The 23018-nt window shown below is 44.8% G+C and overlaps 1 protein-coding gene across 1 annotated transcript in view; it reads right to left on the bottom strand.

Moving 5' to 3' along the window:
- Positions 1-900: 900 nt before the first annotated feature.
- The window catches only part of ITPA (inosine triphosphatase), a 38977-nt gene continuing 16859 nt past the window's right edge, over positions 901-23018 (bottom strand). Inside the window, exons 8-9 of the mRNA XM_077453010.1 lie at positions 11902-12024; positions 901-1012 (exon numbers count right to left, since the gene is read on the bottom strand). Of these exons, the coding sequence (XP_077309136.1) occupies positions 11919-12024 (106 nt within the window). The 3' untranslated portion in view covers positions 901-1012; positions 11902-11918. The remainder of the gene's footprint in view (positions 1013-11901; positions 12025-23018) is intronic.

Here is a 23018-nt window from a genome sequence, read left to right as displayed (position 1 = left end):
ATCCACCACTGTCGTCTTCCTTAAATGTCCAGGCCTTTTTTTTGTTGCTGAGCTCACCAGTGTTCTTCTTTCCTCAGAATGTACCAAACTGTTGATTTGGCCACTCCTAATGCTGCTGCTAGCTCTCTAAAGGATTTGTTTAGTTTTTGAAGCCTTACAATGGCCTGTTTCACTTGCATGGACAGCTCCTTTGAACGCATGATGTAGGTTCACAGCAATAGATTCCAAATGCAAATATCACACTTGGAATCAACTGTAGAAATTTTACCTGCTTAATTGATGAAGAAATAACAAAAAGGAGTAGCCCACACCTGCCCACGAAACAGCTTTTGATTCAATTGTCCAATTACTTTTGGTCCCTTGAAAAAAAAAGGGGGGGGGGGGTGGCTATTAAGAGCTGTAATTCCTAAACCCTTCCTCCTATTTGGATATACATACCCTCAAATTAAATCTGAGAGTGCACACTTTTAACTCATAGCTATTATAGAACTATAACTGGAATATATTTTGGTAAATACCTGAAAAAACTAAAATTGTGCCTGTGTCCAAATATATATGGCCCTAACTGTATTCACTATTTGAAGCTTTTTGTTTTATATGTTTGTTTGAGAAGTGCAACAAAATCTGTTGAGCTGTCCTGTGTGCTTGCATTGTACAGATCTACATTTTGTGTACGCAAGCGCCTTAATAAAATTACCATCTTCCCATCTCATTAGCCACTGCCGTCACACAGTCCCCCATCACATCAAAGCCCTAGCTATTGGCTTCAGCAGCACAGCAGAGGGTGGGAAGTGGAACAGGTCTAGAGGAGATGGACTTTGCCCTCTTCTGAATGCTGGTGGACAGGCTTGCATACCTCCTGCCCTGGATCAGCGTAAAAAAAAAAATTGTCTAAAGAGGTTTATGTATAAAACCGCATTTATTACACAATATATGTAAATAAGTACAATCAAGATAGAAAGATCCCGGATTTCAAGTATTCTGACAAGAGTTCAATGGATTACATGGTTGCCTAAAATAGAGATAGACATAGAAATGTTATCAATGGCAAAATAAAAAGGATGCAAGCAAACATTAAAATGTATATAACCCACAACAGTAAGCCTCTCTTATCTGCATTCTTTTGGTCATTTGGAAAGTACCGTAGTAGTACTGTATAGTAATAGACAATTTGATAAGGTTGACATTATTCAGTCCACCAAACTGGAGCTGTGTGCATTTGTGGCAGATTAACAGGTATTTATACTCACCTAGGTGGATGCAGCTTTGATACAAAGCTGCATCTGCCCCGATGGCCCTGTAATGGGAACTGAGCAATCAAGCACCACTGATTGCTCAATTCTCCTCCTCTGCTCTGAGCAGAGACTGTCAATCAGCGGTTCTCTACTTTGCCCTCCCATGCTCACTGGAGCATTGGGCTGTGGAGGCGGACGGAGAGCTTGGCTCTGGCTCTCGGTGGATCGCTGAGAGATTGAGCCAGGTGCCGATCCAGGTTTTCCGGGAGGATCACAACCCTATGGTCTGGATCTTTCCAGAGCCTGGACCAGCTCTGACACATCAGCCAACAGCAGGCTTCAGAATGAACTGCACTCCTGTGATCCACAGGAGAAGTATAGCCAAAAAAGCTTTGCTTATACTTCTTTAACCACTTGCCAACCAACTGCCAGTTATACTGCGGCAGGTTGGCTCGGCTGCGCAATTCGTGGTAGGTGTACGTCAGGCTCGTACACGGCGATCTGTGGGGACACACACGCGCTCCCTCCCATTGGCTAGAGGGGGAGCCAAATAGCAGTGACAGACGTGTAAACAAGGCAAAACTCTGTTCTGACAGGGGAGATCACACAGATCCCTTCTTTCTGCTATGCAGGAAGACAGATCTGTGTGTTGTCCCAGTGAGCCCTTCCCCCATACAGTTAGAACACACTTAACCCCTTGATCACTCCTGATGTTAACCCCTTCCCTGCCGGTGTCATTAGTAACAGTGCATACTTTTAGCACTGATTACTGTAATAATGTCATTGCCTCCCAAAAAAAAAAAAAAAAGTGTCAAAAATGTCCGTTAGGTGTACGAAAAAAAAAAGCAAACAATGCAATGCGTTTTAAAACAAATGGCAGTATTCATTATTAATGCACACCGGAATTGAAGTGTTCGCACTCAAAACGTTAACAATACCAGTATGCATCAGCCCAAGTAAAGAGTAACTAAATAATTTACATTTCCGTTGCAGTTTTAAGGGTTCCAGCCTAATACAAATGATAGTCCTAAGGAGAGTATGAAATGTAGGTTCTAAATGTGACATTTACTGCATTGTATTGCCAGATTCTGTTGCTAGTAGATTCATCATGTCAGCCACTGTCTTCAGTGTTTATAAAAACTGGAGAGTGCAAAATCTGGTGCAGCTCTGCATAGAGACCAATTAGCTTCCCGCTTTTATTGGTCAATGCTTAATTGAACAAGCTGAATTTAGAAGCCGATTATCTCCCATGCACAGCTGCACCAGCTTTTGCACTTTCCAGTTTTAGTAAATCAAACCTCCTGTCTCAAAATGATGTCAGCCTTTGATTTCTGTTAAATGTACATTTAAAACTTCTGTGTATTCTGCCCCTACAAAGTCATCCACCAAAAAAGGTTTAAGTGCTTCTTACCTAGAACATATATGGCACAAATCAGGATTGTCACACATTTTCTAGGTAAATATATTTCTAAGGGTCCGTTCACACAGGGGCAACTTGGGATCCGACTTCAAGTCGCCCCAAGTCGCCTCAGGTCGGACAACATTTAAAAACCAATGTAAGTGAATGAGAGCTGTCTTAATGCACACTACTGAAGTCGCTCCGACTTCAAAAGAAGTTCCTGTACTACTTGAATCCGACTTGTAGGGGACCGGTACCCATTGATTTCAATGGAGGTCGCCTTCAAGTCGGATTTCTGTCTATACAGAGGCGACTTTGACAGAATTATTAGCTCTGAAGGGGGAACTCCACGCCAAATTTCTGAAAAAAATTTGGCGTGGGCTCCCCCTCCGAGAGCATACCAGGCCCTTAGGTCTGGTATGGATTCCAAGGGGAACCCCCTACGCCGAAAAAACGGCGTGGGGGTCCCCCCCAGATCCACACCAGACCCTTATCCGAGCACGCTACCCGGCCGGCCAGGAAAGGGGGTGGGGACGAGCGGGCGCCCCCCCCCCTCCTGAGCCGTACCAGGCCGCGTGCCCTCAACATGGGGGGGTGCCTTGGGGGAGGGGGGGCGTGCGGCCCCCCCACCCCAAAGCACCTTGTCCCCATGTCGATGAGGACAAGGGCCTCTTCCCGACAACCCTGGCCGTTGGTTGTCAGGGTCTGCGGGCCCACCCCCTTACCATGTGACATCAACCCATGTGACCAACCCATGTGACATCAACCCATGTAACACCGCCCCATTGTCCCTATATAAGTGGCAGCGCAGCGCGTCCCTGGCATTGCGGCCGGAGAGCTCGTCGAGTCAACATCTCAAGAAGAAGAAGAAGGAGAAGAACGGAAGGCGGCGGCGACAGAAGACCGGGCCACCGCCTGTAAAAGAGCTATAAGAAGGCGCGGTGGCACGGCAGAAGAACCGAAGAGGGGGACAAGACCCCCGAAGTCGGGAGAAGAGGCCGGCGGCGAGGAAGAAAGCCGGACTCCTCCGCTAGCAAAAGAGCTACAAGAAGATAGCGGAGGAGTCCGGCGAGAAGACCCCCGAAGACGGAAGACCCCCGGAGCTGTGCAATAAAACTGGAGTTAGTACTTACCGGTAACTCCTTTTCCGGTGGTCTTCCAGGACAGCCCTTGAGAGATGGAGCTCCTCCCATCGACACAGGAAACACATTGCCACAGTTCAAAAGGCGGTCCCTCAGGTCCCTGGTCAGTCATTCACCAAGAACCGAAGGATGGAACTGAAAAACATATAAACCATAACAGGTAATAACATTAGTCCCACCACCACCACCACCACCACACCACCACACCACCACCACCACCACCCACCACAAAAAAAAGAAAAAAAAAAAAGAAAAAAAAAAAAATAACATTAGTACATCACTATAATCAAAATAAAGGGTGGGATCGTGCTGTCCTGGAAGACCACCGGAAAAGGAGTTACCGGTAAGTACTAACTCCAGTTTTCCCAAGTGTTCTTCCAGGACAGCCCTTGAGAGGATCCCCAAGTACTTACCAGATTAGGGGGGGACCACGGCCTGGAGGACTTTCCTCCCAAAGGCCTGATCCTGACTAGACATTAAGTCCAGTCAGTAATGCCTTGTAAAGGTGGAAAAGCTTGACCATGTGGCTGCTTTACATACCTGCTCCGGGGTGGCACCAGCTCTTTCTGCCCAGGATGCAGACAACGCTCTTGTGGAGTGAGCTTTAACACCCTCAGGAGGATCTCTATTCAAGGCCTTATACCCCTCTGCTATAGCTAGCCTAATCCATCTAGCTATGGTTACTTTTGAAGCTTTCTGTCCCCTACGCTGTCCGGAAAAAAGGACAAAAAGGGAGTCTGAAATTCTGAATGGATTTGTTACTTTAAGGTATTCTAGAATACATCTCCTCACATCCAATAAATGAAAACGTTCCTCTTTCTCATTTGCTGCATTTTGACAAAATGAAGGGAGGACAATATCTTGGGACCTATGGAAGCTAGATGCTACCTTTGGTAAGAACCCAGGGTCTGTCTTTAGTATGACTCTGTCTTCTAGGATCTGTAGAAAAGGTTCCCTGATGGAAAGGGCTTGGATTTCACTGACCCTACGGGCTGAAGTGATTGCCACCAGGAGTACTGTCTTAAATGTAATAAGCCTTAAGGAGGCCTCTGAGATAGGCTCAAAGGGTGACCCCAAGAAAGCTTTTAGTACAACTGCTAAATCCCAGGATGGGACTTGGTGATTCTGACTGGCTTGCGTCTAGCGACTGCCTTACAGAATCTAGCGACAAAAGGATTTTCCTGTAAGCGTTCATCTAGGTACACACTTAAGGCAGCTATCTGTACCTTAATAGTACTTAGGGTTAAACCTTTGTTTACGCCTTCCTGTAAAAACTGTAGAATATTAGCTGTATTTATGTCACGGCTATTCAGCCAGCTATTAAATTTTTTCCAGACTTTTTTGTAAATAGCCCTCGTGACTGGTTTGCGACTCTGTAGTAAGGTCGCAATTACCTCATCTGTCAGGCCCTTACTCTTTAAGATTTCCTCTTCAGTAACCACGCTGAAAGCTTCAGTGTGGCCACCTGTGGATGGTAAAGAGGTCCCTGCGACAGGAGGTCCTGTCTGTAGGGAAGTCTTAGAGGCGGACAATCTGTCAATTGTAGCAACGTTGTGAACCATGGTCTCCTGGGCCAAAAAGGTGCTACTAGAATCAAACAGGTTTTCTCCTTGAGGAATCTTGCTAGGACCCTCGGAATGAGATGAAGAGGGGGAAATGCATACGCCAGACTGAAAGTCCATGGAGTTTGCAAGGCATCTACAGCCAGGGGCTGATCTCCTGGGTTTAGCGAGAAAAAATTGGGAACCTTTGCATTCTTTGTTCGCAAAAAGGTCTACCTCTGGTTTTCCCCAGTGAGTTGAGATTGAATGCCTCTGGGTGTAAGGACCATTCTTGGTTCGAAATCTTTTGTCGACTCAAGAAGTCCGCCGTGTTGTTCAGTTCCCCTTTCAGGTGAACTGCAGAAATAGATTCCAGATTGGCTTCTGCCCACTGGAAAATGCGTCTGGCTACCAACATCAAACGAGGACTTTTGGTACCTCCTTGTTTGTTTATGTATGCTACAGCCGTCGTATTGTCTGAACGGACCTGTAGATGGTGACCCTGTATTGTGGGGTGAAAAGCTAGAACAGCTCTCAGGATTGCTGTTAGCTCTTTCCAATTGGAAGAGAAACATTTCTCTTCCGGGGTCCACCTGTCCTGGACCCAGCTTGAGCCGAGGTGGGCTCCCCAGCCCCAACTGCTCGCATCCGTTGTTAGTGTTGAAGTGATAGGAAGGACCCAATGAACCCCTTTGTTTAGGTTCTCCCTGTCCTTCCACCACCAGAGGGAGCGTTTTATCCTTGAGGGGATCGATACCTCCTCCTCCAGATCTCTGCCTCTTAATTGTTCTAACAGAAAACCCTGAAGGTCTCTTTGGTGGAACCTGGCCCATTGTACGGCTGGAATGGCTGCCGTCATAAGACCCAAGACCGACATTACTTCCCTCACCGTACATTTGGGGCTGCATTGAAGAAAAGATATTCTCTGCCACAGATTCAAAATCTTTTCTTCCGGCAGTATAATTTTCTGATCTACAGACTTGATCCAGTAACCCAGATACAGGATCTCCTGTGTTGGGGTTGTCTTGGATTTCTCCTGACTGACAATCCACCCTAATCGACTTAGGTTGAGTTGAGTCAATTCCAGATCCTGAGAAAGACGACTCTCTGAGTGTGCTGTTAGGAGCAGATCGTCTAGATAGGGGATAATTGAGACTGATTGAAGCCTCAGTGGAACTAAGGCCTCTCCGAGAACCTTGGTAAAGATTCTTGGGGAGGATGACAGACCGAAGGGGAGCGCTCTGCACTGAAAGTGGTAAACTTTTGTGTCTATCTGCACTGCCATCCGAAGGAATTTCTGGCATTCCTCTCTTATTGGAATATGCAGATAAGCATCCCTTAGATCCAGGGTCGCCATAAATATCTCTTTCTGCAGGAGATTCTTTATGGAATAAATGGACTCCATCCGAAATCTCTTGTAACGGATGGAGCGATTCAATGGTCGGAGGTTCATAATTAGCCTGAATCTCCCTGACGGCTTTTTTACCACAAAAATGTGCGAGTAAAAACCGTCTCCTTGTTCCTGAATAGGGACTGGTGTCAATACCTCTTGATCCACCATTTCCCCTATCAGTAAAGGTAAGGCCCTGGCCTTTTCTGAGTGACTTGGAAGCTTTGTCACCAGAAATTTGGAAGGAGGGCTGCTGTGGAATTCCAGCACATGACCCCTTTTTATTATGTTTAAGACAAACTCGTTCGAGGTTGTCTCTTCCCATTGTGGAAGAAATTTGCTTAATCTTCCTCCCACAGGAACCCTGACGTCACTGGGGTTTGGGATCCTGATTGGGGCAGCTAAACAGTATGCCCCCTTTTCCTTTCCCTTTATGTCCCGACCAATGTTTTTTGGGGGTTGAACTCTTCTCTGATTTAGAGGGTTCCTTAAAGGGACGAAAAATTTTTCTTTGAAAATTTTTCTTTTTTGCGGGAAAGGTTTTCTTTTTATCCGCCGTCCTTTCTAAGGCGGAGTCTAATTCAGGCCCGAAGACTAAGTCTCCTGTAAAAAGGGACGCTGCACAGGCGGGTTTTAGACGCCGTGTCTCCCCCCCAAGTTTTCATCCATATTGACCTCCTAGCTGCCACTGAAAGTGCTGCTGACTTAGCCGTAAATTTTACAGAGTCCGTGGAGGCGTCAGAGATGAAACTGGTGGCCTTAAAAAGCATAGGGAAGGATTTCAGAAGCTCCCCCCTAGGAGTGCCTGCTTTTAAATGTTCCTGTAGTTGTGATAACCAGAACTCCAGGTTTCTAGCTACACAAGAAGTGGCTAGAGCTGGTTTTAAGCCTGCCATAGAGGCATCCCAGGCCCTCTTTAAGACAATGTCTGTTCTCCTATCCATGGGATCTTTCAGATGGCCCATATCCTCAAAGGCCAGATCAGCTTGTTTTGAGATTTTGGACAGAGGGGCGTCTAGTTTAGGATTTTTATTCCAGACCGCCTCTGGGCTCTCATCAAAAGGGAACCTTCTCTTAAGGGATTTAGGAAAGAAAACCTTTTTATCTGGTTCAGACCACTCCTTAAGGACAAGGTCAGAAAGCACCTTATGTATAGGGAAAACCCTTGCTTTCTTTTTCCCCAGAGCCTCATACATCATATCATGTCTGGATAACTGAGTTTCTTCCTCCTCAATTTCCAGCGTGTCATAGATAGCCCCCATTAGCTCATCTACTTCCTCAAGAGACAATCTATACTTTGAGGCTTTGGATGTTGCTTGATCCTCTTCCTGATCAGAATCAGTGTCAGAGGAATCGGGGCTAATCAACGTGGGGCTAGGCTCCCTGAACATACGGGGCTCCCCTGAGCTGGGTGTTGTAAAGCATGGTGAGGAGGGGACTGCAGTTGTTTTACTCGTGGAGGCAGCTGCAGCTGATCCCACGTCAGTGATTAACTCTCGGAGGGACTTAAAGGTCGACGCCATTTCCTCTTTAAAGGAGCCCAAAAATGTTGCCAAAGGGGAATCTGTCTCAGATTTAAGCAGGTTTGTAATGCATTGCTTGCATAGGGCTTTGTTAGAGCCAGAGGACAACCTATTCCCACAATTAGGGCACTTTTTGCGGCCTGCCTTGTCTTCCTTTGGTATCTCTTTAACCTGAAAATAAGAAGACAAAGGATTTTTAGCGCCAGCCCCCTGTCCCTCCTTAGAATCACCACTAACTGCACACAACCTAGACTGTGAGTAACCACCACCGTGGGGCACTACAGAACCCAGCCTACAAACACCACCGCTCCACCAGAGTAATAGCATGCCCGGCAGCCTACCTGGGATTGGCTGGTGCCTGTCTCCACCGGAGTGTCCTGGGGAATAGTCTCCATAGTCCCCCTCTGCCGCTCCGGATCCCGCCGCTAGTCCGGTATTGCTGGACGCTGGTCGGGCTTTACAGGCACAGCGCTGGCTCTCCCTCTCCCCCTTGTACCCTAGAGACCCGGAACCGGAAGTCTCGGCACACAGAGATGACGCGGTTCCGCCGGAAGTGAACGCTCGGCGTCTCCGACCCCCTGCAACAAGGAGGGAAGATGGAAGGTTCCACTCACCACTCCTGGGGGAAACCGGCGTCATTCTGCCCCTGGCCACCTCGGCACTGGAAGGAGGAGGGTAACGGGTCTGCTCCGGTTCAGCTGGACGGTACCCGAGCCAAAGAAAAAAGGTATGGACCCAAAACTGCAGCCATAAACCAGGACCCGGTCCCTTAGGCTTGCAGGTTCTCAGGCAGCCCCTGAGAGGGGCCTCCAGGTTCCTGGCAACATGTTCCTCCGACGGAGGAAACACAAATGACTGACCAGGGACCTGAGGGACCGCCTTTTGAACTGTGGCAATGTGTTTCCTGTGTCGATGGGAGGAGCTCCATCTCTCAAGGGCTGTCCTGGAAGAACACTTGGGAAAATATTTTTTCCCTGTGTTGTGTTTTTTTTGTACTTTTTTTCACAGGTGAATGGGTAGGGGTACATTGTACCCCATACTCATTCACATAGGGTTATTAAAGGGGGCTCCCAGATTCCCATAAGCCCCCCGCCCGCAGACCCCGACAACCAACGGCCAGGGTTGTCGGGAAGAGGCCCTTGTCCTCATCGACATGGGGACAAGGTGCTTTGGGGTGGGGGGGCCGCACGCCCCCCCTCCCCCAAGGCACCCCCCCCATGTTGAGGGCACGCGGCCTGGTACGGCTCAGGAGGGGGGGGCGCCCGCTCGTCCCCACCCCCTTTCCTGGCCGGCCGGGTAGCGTGTTCGGATAAGGGTCTGGTGTGGATCTGGGGGGGACCCCCACGCCGTTTTTTCGGCGTAGGGGGTTCCCCTTGGAATCCATACCAGACCTAAGGGCCTGGTATGCTCTCGGAGGGGGAACCCACGCCAAATTTTTTTCAGAAATTTGGAGTGGAGTTCCCCCTTGAGCTCATTCTCTGCTTGGCCACGGCAAAAGTCGCCTGGCCTGGGGCGACTTGTAAGTCGTCCCAAGTCAGGTTGAAGTCATCACAAGTCGTGTTGAAGTCGTCCCAAAGCGCTGTGATCTTAACTCAAGTCGTGTCCAAGTTGCCTCACTCAAGTCGCCTACAAGTCGTGTTGCCCCTGTGTGAACGGACCCTAAAAATGCTATTGACATGACATTTTCACGACATGTCCATAACAACCCATGCAATCAAAACATACAGACACCAAAACAAATACATTCAGAAATTACGTTATGTGTAATAAAATGTAATGACACAGGAAAAAAGTATTGAACACATGCAGAAAGGGAGGTGCAAAAAAGGCATGGACATCCAAGACACCAGCTGATATCCATTAGTAATTAGAAAGCAATCCTGCCCTGTCAGCGCAAATTTATATCAGATGGTTCAGTCTCATTACCAAGCACAAGAAACATCTCATGTGTAAAAGCAAAGAGCTCTCTCAAGACCATTGCAACCTTATTGTTGCAAAGCATACTGATGGCATTGGTTACAGAAGGATTTCTAAACTTCTGAATGTTTCAGTGAGCATTGTTGGGGCCATAATCCGTAAGCGAAAAGAACATTTCACCATAAACTGGCCGCAACCAGGTGCTCCTTGCAAGATTTCTGAAAATTGAAAAAAAATTAAGTCCCATACATACTATCGTTTTTTCTGCTGAGTTTTTCCTTCATAACCATATAATATGAGGTAAAACCTTAGGAGGAGTTTAAATTTGTATGCAATCAGGCAGGCCCTTGCACTCCATGGTTTTGGTAAACCTGAAAGAAAAACTCAGCAGAAAAACGGATAGTGTTTATAGGGCTTTAGAGTGTAGAGCTGTCCGAGATCCAAGGACCACTTGTGGAGAGGATCAGAAAGACCTGGAGTTAGCATGCACTCAACCGCCATGGCCTGTATACACGCTCACTACGGAAGACTCCACTGCTGAAGAAAAAGCATGTTAAAGCTTGTTTAAAAGTTTGCTGCACAATATTTAGACAAGCCTGGGAAATACTAGGAGAATATTAGTCTGGTCAGATGACTCTTTGGATGCCATAATACACACCATGTTTGGAGGTAAAATGGCACTGCACATCACCCCAAAAATACCAAATCAACAGTGAAGTTTGGAGGTGGGAACATCATGGTGTGGGGCCGTTTTTCAGCATACGGTACTGGCAAACTTCATGTCGTTGAAGGAAGGATGAATGGAAAAATGTACCAAGACATTCTTGATAAAAATATGATGCCAACTACCAGGATGATGAGGATGAAAACGAGGGTGGACATTTCAGCAAGACAATGGTCCCAAACACCAAGACAAGGAAACTCTCAGTTGGTTTCAAAGTAAGAAAATAAAGCTGCTAGAATGGCCCAGCCAATCACCTGACCAAAATCCAATAGAAAATCTATGGAAAGAACTAAAGATCAGAGTTCATATGAGAGGCCCATGGAACCTTCAAGATATGAAGACTGTGTGAAAGAATGGGCCAAAAACCATACTTGAGCAATGCTTGCAACTAGTTTCTCCATACAGGCGTCTTGAAGCCGTCATTACCAACAAAGTATTTTGTACCAAATTCTTAAATAAAATTTCAGTTGACGTGTTCAATACTTTCCCTGTGTCATTCCATTTTATTACACATGACTTAATTTCTGAACTTACACTATATTACCAAAAGTATTGCGACGCCTGCCTTTACACGCACATGAACTTTAATGGTATCCTAACCTCACAAATGCACTTCTGGAAGAATGGTCAAACATTCCCATAGACACACTCCTAAACCTTGTGGACAGCCTTCCCAGAAGAGTTAAAGCTGTTACAGCTGCAGAGGGTGGGCCAACTCCATATTTAACCCTATGGACTAAGACGCCATTAAAGTTAATGTGTATGTAAAAGCTGGCATCCCAATACTTTTGGTAATATAGTGTATTTTTCTTGGTTTCTTTGCATGTATAGATTGCATGGGTTGTTATAAACACCTTTATAAATACATTTACCTAGAAAAATGGTGACATGTTCAATACTTATTTTACCTGCTGTATGTGCAACAATTTTCCTACGGTAAAGCTGCAAGTAGGTCATTTGGGCACTCAAAAAAACCTTGTTCCAAGACTGATGGAATCTATATATTCACATCCAGGGAGATGACACTCACTTCAGCTCTTTGCAAACTCATACTTTGGGGGTACTATTCTGAATGAAATATTCTGACATTTCCTTTAGTGCTCTGTATCGATGAGAAATGCTGTTCTTCACTTCCTTTGGAAGTTCTGCATACCTGCGAGCAAAGGGAAAAATATATATGTATATAATTGTTTAATACAAAAGAAACAAAATCCTCAATTGTGTTAGAGGGAGGCAGGAAGTGTGAGAGAGGAGATTTATGGATGAAGGTCTGCTTTAAGGAGATACATACATACATACATACATACAGTTGTGTTCATAAGTTTACATACCCTGGCAGAATTTATGATTTCCATGAGTGAAAGAAAAGTGTGTGTGTTCTCATTCATATTCTCTGTAAAATGGCCAAGAAATCAATCTGCCAGGGTATGTAAACTTATGAGCACAACTGTATGTTCTGTATATTTTGTATGATTATATTTAACTTTGAAGTTTGCATTAACACTAAATGGTAACAGATTAAAGTAGCATTACAAATCCTACTTGACAGGAAATGGATTGACCATCGGATATTAAACTACAGATTACAGTAGGTGCCGCCGATATTGTGTTTCCCATCGTGCTGGAAATAACTCCTGTGAGCTGTGCTTCTCGTGCTCGCCACCCCCATGTGTTATGTATTGGGGGCGGCAAGCGGGAGAAGCGACATAGCTCGGCGCTGGCTCCTGCCGATGGGTGTCAATCTCGCTGTTAACAGCCACGAGATTGACACAATAATCGGCGGCACCCACTGTACATACATTTTATATGGATTTAAAGATGGCAATAAAAACACAAAAAACTGATTTTCCTTTTTTTGCGCAGTTGTGACAATATAGCATTTTTAACACGTAAAAAAAAATAGCTAAAAATTTAAAAAATTTAAACAAATATTGTATATTAAAAGTGGTTGTGTAGCGAATGCATATTAAAATAAATAAATCCTGATCCTTTAAAGCAGGACACACAGCATAGTGCTTGTGCTGTGCGATTTGTCTCTCTCTATGTTCGAAGAACCCTGGTTTATCCTCCCTGTTCCTGTGTCCCTGATATAAACGGACCATGGTGATCATGACTGCTGATCCATGATACTGTGAACAGTTTATGGGACTCATTCATCACGCAGTCTCTCCTCTCCCCCCCGCCTGCCTTTTAGTCCGGGATTCTGCACGTGATCCATCTCATCCCCGTCCGCAGCTATAGGTGTAAACTTACTAATGAGAAATCCTGCAATCCTCTCTCTTAGAGAAGATATAATGTGCAGTATCTGTTTTTTTTTTTATTTTTTTATTATTATTCTGCAAACCACCTTAATTACAGCACCGCTGGGCACTCACGTGATCTCCCGTTGCTCTCCTCCTCTCCCCTCCCAGCTGACATCAGCGGGGAATCTCAGCCTCTCCCACTGTAGTGTTCAGGTTGGGGAAGGAGAGCATGGGCAGGCCATGTGAGTGCCCAGCGGTGCTGTAAAAAAATTATTTTGCAGAATGACTTTGAAAAAAAAAAAAAAAACACAGATACTACACATTTTAGCTTCCTGTAAGAGGGGGGTTACAGGATTTCTCAGTAGTGACTTTACAGCTGCTTTAAATCCACTAATCCAGGGAAGGCATGCCATCCCTGGACATCCTTTTAAAATCGATGTAAACCCCTAAACTCTTAAATCTATTTTTTCAGTACGCTTAGAACCATGCCTCGCTGCACAGTTTATATATATGTGTGGTAGGTAGGTGGTTGTCTCTGAGGACCCCACTCTGAGGACTGGTGTGTCTCTGTACACCAGCATAAAGGTGGCCTTAATTACAGCCAATTTGCTTATTTGTGAACTGGTGGTAATGTTTTTATTTGTCGCAGCCACTGAAAAAACGGATCTTAAAATCGGTTGTATACCCGCTGACACTTTTTTTTTTGGTATACCCCTGTAAGGCAAAATGCATAACGAGCTAGTATGCACCGCATACTAGCTCATTATGAAATACTTATCTTAGAATCAGGCTCCGACATCTCAACCGATCCACGCCGAGGGAGCCGACATGTTCCCTTGGCTGTCTTCCAGGTATCGCTGGTCTCAGGCGCTACGAGTGGCCGGAGCCACAATGTCGTCATGCCCGCACATGCGTGCGGGAGACTTCTTTCCGGCAGGATCCGGAGTCTGCCGGGCTTTCAGCCGAGAATCCCCTGTGCGAATGCACCGCTGCAGTCAGTGGCTCATTGCGAGGGGACTATGTCCTAAACCGTACAGGTTTAGGAGATTTTTTTTTACCTACAGGTAAGCCTTATTATAGGCTTACCTGTAGGTAAAAGTTCAAATTTTGACTATACAACTGCTTTAACCCGGCAGAAGATTACTACCTAAACTTTTCTAAATTAGGCCATTTTAAAAAGGAGCCATACCTCCAGAAAAGCATCATAACTACTTTATTGAATTCCCCGCTGTCTTTTGTCAACCAGTGTATTTGAATAAAAAAAACTGTCTGTATGAGCTTCAGCAACCAATAAGATTTGCCCCATCTGTTTTCCCAGCTCAGTATGAGAGCGTGAAATAAAGAGTCAGATTTTTCTATAAGCAAGTTTGCCAAGTTTATTACTGCTGTACTCATGTCAGCACGCTGCAAACAAGATCAATCTGAGATAATGTTGAAAAGATTTGAACTATACCATAAGCTGGCCAAAGATTGACCGAGCCGAGATTTGATCCATCTACGGGCAGGCTGATCGACCAGCCTGCCAGATTTTTTTTTAAATGCGATCATTGCTGGTGGCTATAGCCGCTAAACAGTACTTATTGCATTCTGCCGGACATGAAGGCTCCTTAACAGTGCTGCAGAAGGGATTCCCCCATCAACACTGAGTCTGTTAATGGGGGGAATCAAGTGATTTTCTTAAGGAAAGAAAACAGCATATCTACGGGCTGCTTAAAAATGCACTTTCAAAAAAAAAAAAAAAAGAAGGACTGAACACAGTTCAAGCAGTTTGCCCATCAAGCAGTAGACCTGGTTAGTGCCAGCAGACACTTGGACCTGGGTCAAAAACTACAGGTCTTTATGGACACAGGATATTTATTGGATTAACGATGCTATGAAAGGTAACCTTCCAAGAACTCCTTTCAGTACACTAATGTGTAATGTCACCGTCCAGACAAATGTGATACTGTAACACATGGCAGTGAAATATTATACTCTGTAAATAATATTCATTTCCTGTTTTGTCCCCCTATGTCTGGGTACTCTATAAATACTCTAGGTTTATTGGGAAATGCTCAGATCTTGCTCTGTGTCATAGGATTTGGTTTTCAGATAGGTAGATTTCACTACAGAAAGTAATGCTCTCTCTAAAAAAAAAAAAAAAATGTGTATGTATATATATATATATATATATTTTTTTTTTATCTCACCTAAATAATTCTACGTGCTACTGCTGTGATAATTCCTCAAGGAAAAGTCTTACTTAATATACACTGCTCAAAAAAATGAAAGGAACACTTTTTAATCAGAGTATAGCATCAAGTCAATTAAACTCCTGGGATATTGATCTGGTCAATCAAAGCGGAGAACAAGTACCTGTTTTTGACAAGTCCCCTTCCCTACTTCCAGGAGACCCGGAAGTTCTGCCCCCTCCCTCTGCTTCCGGGCCAGTTAGAAACCGCAGCGTAGTAGGGAACCGGCCGTGAAGCCTCCCTTACCACGACTGGCAGCGGTGGCACCACCCAAGCGCTGATTGTACAACTGGGGTGCTGAAATTGCAGGATCGGTGGACAGGTAAGTGCCCCAATTTTAAATGTCAGCAGCTACATTATTTGAAGCTGCTGACTTAATTTTTTGGAAGGGGGGGGGGGGAATTATGGCTGGAGCTCCTCTTTAAGTAGAAGAGGGGTTTGTCAATCAGTTTCAGCTGCTTTGTTGTTAGTTAAATTAACAAACAGGTGCACTAGATGGGCAATAATGAGAGAACCTCCAAAAACATGAGGTTTTCCCTACTCAGCTTTTCTGACTTTTGTCACTAGTTTTACATTTGGTTAGGGTCAGGGTCACTACTGGTAGCATGAGGCGATACCTGGACCCTACAAAGGTTGCACAGGCAGTCCAACGACTCCAGGATGGCACATCAATAGGTGCCATTGCCAGGTTTGCTGCATCTCCCAGCACAGTCTCCAGAGCATGGAGGAGATTCCAGGAGACAGGCAATTACTTTAAGAGGGCTGAACAGGGCTGTAAAAGGTCATTAACCCTTCAGTAGGACTGGTATCTGCTCCTTTGTGCAAGGAGAAAAAGGATGAGCACTGCCAGAGCCCTACAGAATGACCTCCAGCAGGCCACTGAATGTGAATGTCTCTGACCAAATAATCAGAAACAGACTTCAGGAGAGTGGACCTTGTGCTCACTGCCAGGCACTGTGGAGCTTGATTGCCATTTTCCATCGAACACCAGAATTGGCAAGTCCACCACTGGCACCCTGTGCTTTTCACCGATGAGAGCAGGTTTACCCTGAGCACACGTGACAGACAAGTTATACTGCCTGTAACATCATTCAGCCTGACTGATTTGATGGTGGTTTAGTGATAGTCTGGGGAGGGCGGAGGCATATCCATGGAGGGACGCATAGATCTCTACAGGCTAGATATTGGCACCCTGACTATTAGATATCCGGATGAAATCTTTGGACCCATGGTCAGACCCTACGCTGGTGCAGTGTGTCCTGGGTTCCTCCTGGGGCATGACAATGCCCGGCCTCGTGTGATGAGAGTATGCAGCCAGTTCCTGGAGGATGAAGGAATTCAGACCCATGAATGGCCCCCACGCATGTCTGACCTAAATGCAACAGAACACCTCTGGGACATTATGTTTTCAGTCCATCCAACGCTGCCAGGTGGCACCCCAGTCTGTTCAGGAGCTCATTGATGCCCTAGTCCAGATCTGGGAGGAAATACCCCAGGACACCATCCATCGTCTCATTAGGAGCATCCCCCGACATTGTCAGGACATGCATACAAGCACGTGGGGGCCATATAAACTACTGAGTACCATTTTGAGTTACTGCACCAAAATGGACTAGCCTGCTGCATAATTTTTTCACTTTGTTTTTCGGGGTGACATTGAATTCAGCCCTCTGTAGGTTGATCACTTACATTTGCATCAAACAATGTGACATTCTTTCATGCTAAACACATTACCAAGTCCATATCAGTATGGATAATCCAACATGATACATTTCCCCATTGAGATCTGATGTATTTTTAAGGTGTTCCTTTATTTTTATTTTTTCAGGCGTGTAGTTACTATGAAAACAGTGACACTATGTGGCCGTAGTGTAGATTACACCATTTCAACAGATCACATGACACTCATGTAGGCATAGAAAAACTCACATCTCTGGTGGCAAGGAACAATTGGACTACAGCTCTTAAAGTGTTTGTAAACCCTTACAAACCACTTTGACCTACAGGTAAGCCTAGATTAAGGCTTACCTGTAGGTCCAAGCAATATATCCTAAACCTATATGGTTTAGGAGATATTTGCCCGAAAACGGGCACCGCTGTCTACGGCGCATGCGCCGTAGACAGCGGCGCGCAGGCGCACTGAATGCGGCAGTTCCAAAAATGGAGCTGCCGCATTTGTCGACTCCCGTGCGCATGCGCGGGAGTGACGTCATCGCGGCTTCGCCGAATGACAGCGGCGGAGCTGCGAGACGCCACAAGAAAGATGGATGCGGCGGACTACAGGGGACAGCGCGACTTCGCTGGCTCCTGTGTCAGGTAAGTGACACATAATGAGCTACTATGCGATGCATAGTGGTCCATTATGCTTTACCTTTGCAGGGAAAAAAGAGGAAGTAAACTCATCAGGGTTTACTTCCTCTTTAAAAGGAGGAATATTGTATAGAAGCCCTAATAAAAGTCTTACTGAAACTTGTAGGGAGGAATTGTGACAATATTGAAAATGTGCCTCAAAATTACAGTCAGTCTATTAGATACATTAAAAATAAATATATATTTAATATGTAAGGCTATATTGCCTGTATGAGGCTCTCTTTTTAAGATGCTTTATTGGAGCTGCAAATAAAGACACCAAAAAAAAAAATCCACTGTTGCCGCTCATTATTATTCAGTAGGGTAATTGATGCAGTAATATATGTGTTACAGTGAGGAAAAAAAGTATTTGATCCCCTGCTGATTTTGTACATTTGCCCACTGGCAAATAAATGATCAGTCTAGAATTTTAATTGTTAGTTTACTTTAACAGTGAGAGAGACAGAAGAACAACAAAAATATCCAGAAAAACGAATTTCAAAAAAAGTTATACATCGATTTGCATTTTAATGAGTGAAATAAGAATTTGACCCCTTTGCAAAACATGACTTAGTACTTGGTGGCAAAACCCTTGTTGGTAATCACAAAGGTCAGACGTTTCTTGTCGTTGGCCACCAGGTTTGCATACATCTCATGAGGGATTTTGTCCCACTCCTCTTTGCAGATCTTCTCCAGGTCATTAAGGTTATGAGGCTGACGTTTGGCAACTTGAACCTTCCGCTCCCTCCACATTTTTTCTATGGGAATTAGGGTCTGGAGGCTGGCTAGGCCACTCCAGGACCTTAATGTGCTTCTTTTTGAGCCTCTCTTTTGTTGCCTTGGATGTGTTTTTAGGTCATTGTCATGCTGGAATACCCATCCATGACCCATTTCCATGCCCTGGCTGGGGGAAGGAGGTTCTCACCCAAGATTTGATCGTACATGGCTCCATCCATCGTCCCTTTGATGCAGTGAAGTCATCCTGTCCCCTTAGCAAAAAAACACCCTCAAAGCATAATGTTACCATCTCCATCGTTAAACAAGGAGGTGGAGTTCTTGGGGTCATAGGCAACATTCCTCCTCCAAACACAGCAAGTTGAGTTGATGCCAAAGAGCTCAATTTTGGTCTCATCTGACCACAACATTTCCACTCAGTTCTCCTCTGAACCATTCAGATGTTCATTAGCAAACTTCAGCAGGGCCTGTACATGTGCTTTCTTGAGCAGGGAAACCTTGTGGGCGCTGTAAGATTTCAGTCCTTCATGGCGTACTATGTTACCAATTATTTTCTTGTTGATTATGGTCCCAGCTGCCTTGAGATCATTGACAAGATTCTCTCGTGTAGTTCTGGGATGAATCCTCACCGGTCTCATGATCACTGAAACTCCACGAGGGGAGATCTTGCATGGAACCCCAGACCAAGGGAGAGTGACAGTTATCTTGTGTTTCTTCCATTCACGAATAATTGCACCAACTGTTGTCACCCTCTCACCAAGCTGCTTGGCTATGGTCTTGTAGCCCATTCCAGGCTTCTGTAGGTCTACAATCTTGTCCCTGACATCCTTGGACAGCTCTTTGGTCTTTGCCATGGTGGAGAGACTGGAATCTGATTGATTGCTTCTGTGGGCAGGCGTCCTTTATAAAGGCAACAAGCTGAGATTAGGAGCACTCCCTTTAAGACAGTGCTTCTAATCTCAGCTCGTTACCTGTATGGAAGACACCTGGGAGCCAGAAATATTGCTGGTGTACAGGGGATCAAATACTTATTTCACTCATTAAAATACAACATTTATAACTTTTTTAAATGCATTTTTCTGGATATTTTTGTTATTCTGTCTCTTGCTGTTAAAAAAAAAAAAAAAAAAAAAAAAAAACTAGCATTAAAATTATAGACTGATCAGTTCTTTGTGTCAGTGGACAAACGTACAAAATCAGCAGGGGATCAAATATTTTTTCCCTCACTGTATATAGGTGTAGGTTTGCCAGCACCTTACTAAATAAAAGAAGCAAGACAAATCCAAAAAATGTTTATAATGCAGACAAATTGTGCCGAGCATAAAACAGTCTAGGTTACACATGGGATTGTGGCGGTACATGCTAACCAGAGACCACAGATGTGGTCAACAAATTTTGGACTGCTTCAGTTTCATAAAGTCAGTATAGGGGAGGGGAATTTGGTCAGTTAATGTGTCAGGAGCGTGTAAATGCTCCTGTTCTTTGACACCTCTTGGTCTTATTCCAGAACCCTGGTTTTGGCTGTAGCATTCTCCTGGTCCGCCTACCCACCTGCAAGGAGATTTATGTGGCTAGTTTCTGGGTAAAGACATAGCCTAATTTAAGCCAGCCAAGCTTGCAGTCTCATGCTTGTGATAGAGCATTTGTAACAAATGCTAAGCTCTCCATTTGTCTGCCCTGCTCTGCTAGATTGGATTCCCTTGTTGACGACCTTGGATCGGATATCGACTACTCTCTAAACTGTGCCTGCTTATTGGGCTACGGATTTGACCCAGACTATTCTAAACCTTAACCACCTTGTACCTGGACTGTCAATGAACCACTCTGCCTGTCGGCCAACCTCAAGTACCGGTTTGCTTGTTGTCAATTGGCGCCTGCCCCGCCATGGAAGCCAGGCACTATAGCAATGTGTATAAGTCCTAGGAGCAATGGAGTACTGGTAGGCCTGCTTGCCTAATGGGCAAGGGGGCTGCTATTGGCAAAGAACACAGAAGTTTCTCCAAGTTAGCATTCATAGAATACAAAGCTTCCCATGAATGGCTGAACAGCACTCAGTCCCACTTTAAAAATTTGTTCCAGGAGTGAGATGGGAAGTTGACATTTTCTTGGCTTAATGAATTTCCAGTGCATCCAAAAAGTATTCACAGCACTTCGCTTTTTTCACATTGTTATGTTACAGAGAAGAAGAAGAAGAAGAAGAAGGAGAAGGAGAAGGAGAAGGAGAAGGAGAAGGAGAAGGAGAAGGAGAAGGAGAAGAAGGAGGAGAAGGAGAAGGAGAAGGAGAAGGAGAAGAAGGAGGAGAAGATTAAATTCATTATTTTCCTTTAAAATTCTACAAACAATAGCCCATAATGACAAATGAAAGAATTTTGTTTGAAATCTTTGGAAATTATATAAAAAAAAAAAAAAAAAAAAAAAAAATCACATGTACATAAGTATTTACAGCCTTTGCCATGACACTTAAACTTGAGCTCAGCTGCATCCTGTTTCCACTAATCCACTTCATTGGAGTCCACCTCTGGTAAATTCAGTTGATTGGACATGATTTGGAAAGGCACACACCTGTCTATATAAGGTCCCACAGTTAACAGTGCACAAACCAAGCCATGAAGTCCAAGGAATTGCCTGTAGACTGCCTCCCAGACAGGATTGTAACGCGGCACAGATCTGGGGAAGGGTACAGAAAAATTCCTGAAACATTGAAGGTCCCAATGATCACAGTGGTCTCCATGATCTGTAAAGTGGAAGAAGTTTGGATCCACCAGAACTCTTCCTAGAGCAGGCCCGCCTGGCCAAACTGAGCGATCAGGGGAGAAGGGCCTTAGTCAGGGAGGTGACCAAGAACCCAATGGTCAATCTGATAGAGCTCCAGTGTTTCTCTGTGGAGAGAGAACCTTCCAGAACAACAACTTTCTCTACAGCACTCCACCTATTAGGTCTGTATAGTAGAGTCACCAGACGGAAGCCACTCCTCAGTAAAAAGGCACATGACAGACTGCCTGGAGTTTGCCAAAAGGCACCTGAAGAAGGACTCTGACCATGAGAAGAAAAAAAAAAAAAAAATTATGAAACAGATTTAACCCTTTGGCCTGAATGGCAAGAGTCATATCTGTTGGAAAATAGGTACCGCTTGTCACCTGGCCAATACCACCCCTACTGTGAAGCATGGTGGTGGCAGCATCATGCTTTTGGGTGTTTTTCAGTGTCAGGTACTGGAAGACTAGTCAGGATCGAGGGAAAGATGAATGCGGCAATGCACAGAGACATCCTTGATGAAAACCTGCTCCATCCAGCTTCATCTTCAAACAGGACAATGACCCAAAGCACACAGCCAAGATAAAGGCGTGGCTATGGAACAACTCTATGAATGTCCTTGAGGGGCCAAGCCAGAGCCCAGCCTTGAACCAGATTGAACTTCTCCGGAGAGATCCGAAAATGGCTGTGCACCGATGCTTCTCATCCAATCTAATGAAGCTTGAAAGGGCCTGCAAAGAAGAATGGAAGTAACTGCCAAAAAATAGGCATGCCAAGCTTGTAGCATCATACTCAAAAAGGACTCGAGGCTGTAATTGGTGCCAAAGGTGATTCAACAAAGTATTGAGCAAAGGCTGTGAATACTTATGTACATGTGATTTATTTATTTATTTATTTATTTTTTTTAAATTTGCAAAGATTTCAAACAAACTTCTTTGCCATGATAGTATGTTTGAGGTATTGTTTGTAGAATTTTGAGGAAAATAATGAATTTAATCCATTCTGGAAAAAGGCTGTAACATAACAAAATATGAAAAAAGTGAAGTGCTGTGAATACATTCCGGATGCACTGTAGATGATCTGGTAGTGCAAGACTGTTTTGTTGGATATCAACGTATACATTTTGGAGGAAATACAGGACACAATTGTTAAAAAGTTGGTGGATTTCATCAAGTGCTCGCCTGAGCGTCTAGTTATGGCTAGAGAGTGAGCGCCAGTTACGTCACCTTTTCCCTCTACTGTAATACATGTAGATTCACCTTCCTACATATCAAACTCTGCACCGTTAGACCCTAAAATTTTGGAGATCATATACTTTCAGTGAGCGCACATCTTTGAAATAGAACTCGGGGTTGATTTACTAAGGGCAAACCCACTTTGCACTGCAAGTGCACTTGGAAGTGCAGTCGCTGTAGATCTAAGAGAAAGATCTAAAATGAGGGGAAGCTAGGTAGGATTTTTGCTTACACATGAGCTAACCTGTAAAATGATTTTCTTGGAGTACATCACAGGACACAGAGCACCATAGTAATCACTATGTGGGTATATAGGCACCTTCAGGTGATGGACACTGTTATACCCAATACAAGAAGTTCACGCCCTATATAACCCCTCCTCCTACCAGGAGTACCTCAGTTTTTGTAGCAAAGCAATATACCTAAACCCCAGAAAGAGAGGAGGGACCTCTGTGTCCCATGATCAGGGATGAGCTTTATGTTCGAATCGAACATTGGCTGTTCATCAGTTCGCTGAACAAATGTGGGTGTTCGCAGCAAATTCGAAAGCCGCGCAACACCCTTTAAAAAAGTCTATGGGAGAAATCAAAAATGCTAATT

This window comes from Lithobates pipiens, unplaced genomic scaffold (genome assembly GCF_037356315.1).
Source record: "Lithobates pipiens isolate NorthernLeopardFrog02 unplaced genomic scaffold, aLitPip1_a1.2 Scaffold_23, whole genome shotgun sequence".
Lineage (NCBI taxonomy): Eukaryota > Metazoa > Chordata > Amphibia > Anura > Ranidae > Lithobates > Lithobates pipiens.
This window is presented reverse-complemented; position numbering and strand designations above follow the sequence as displayed.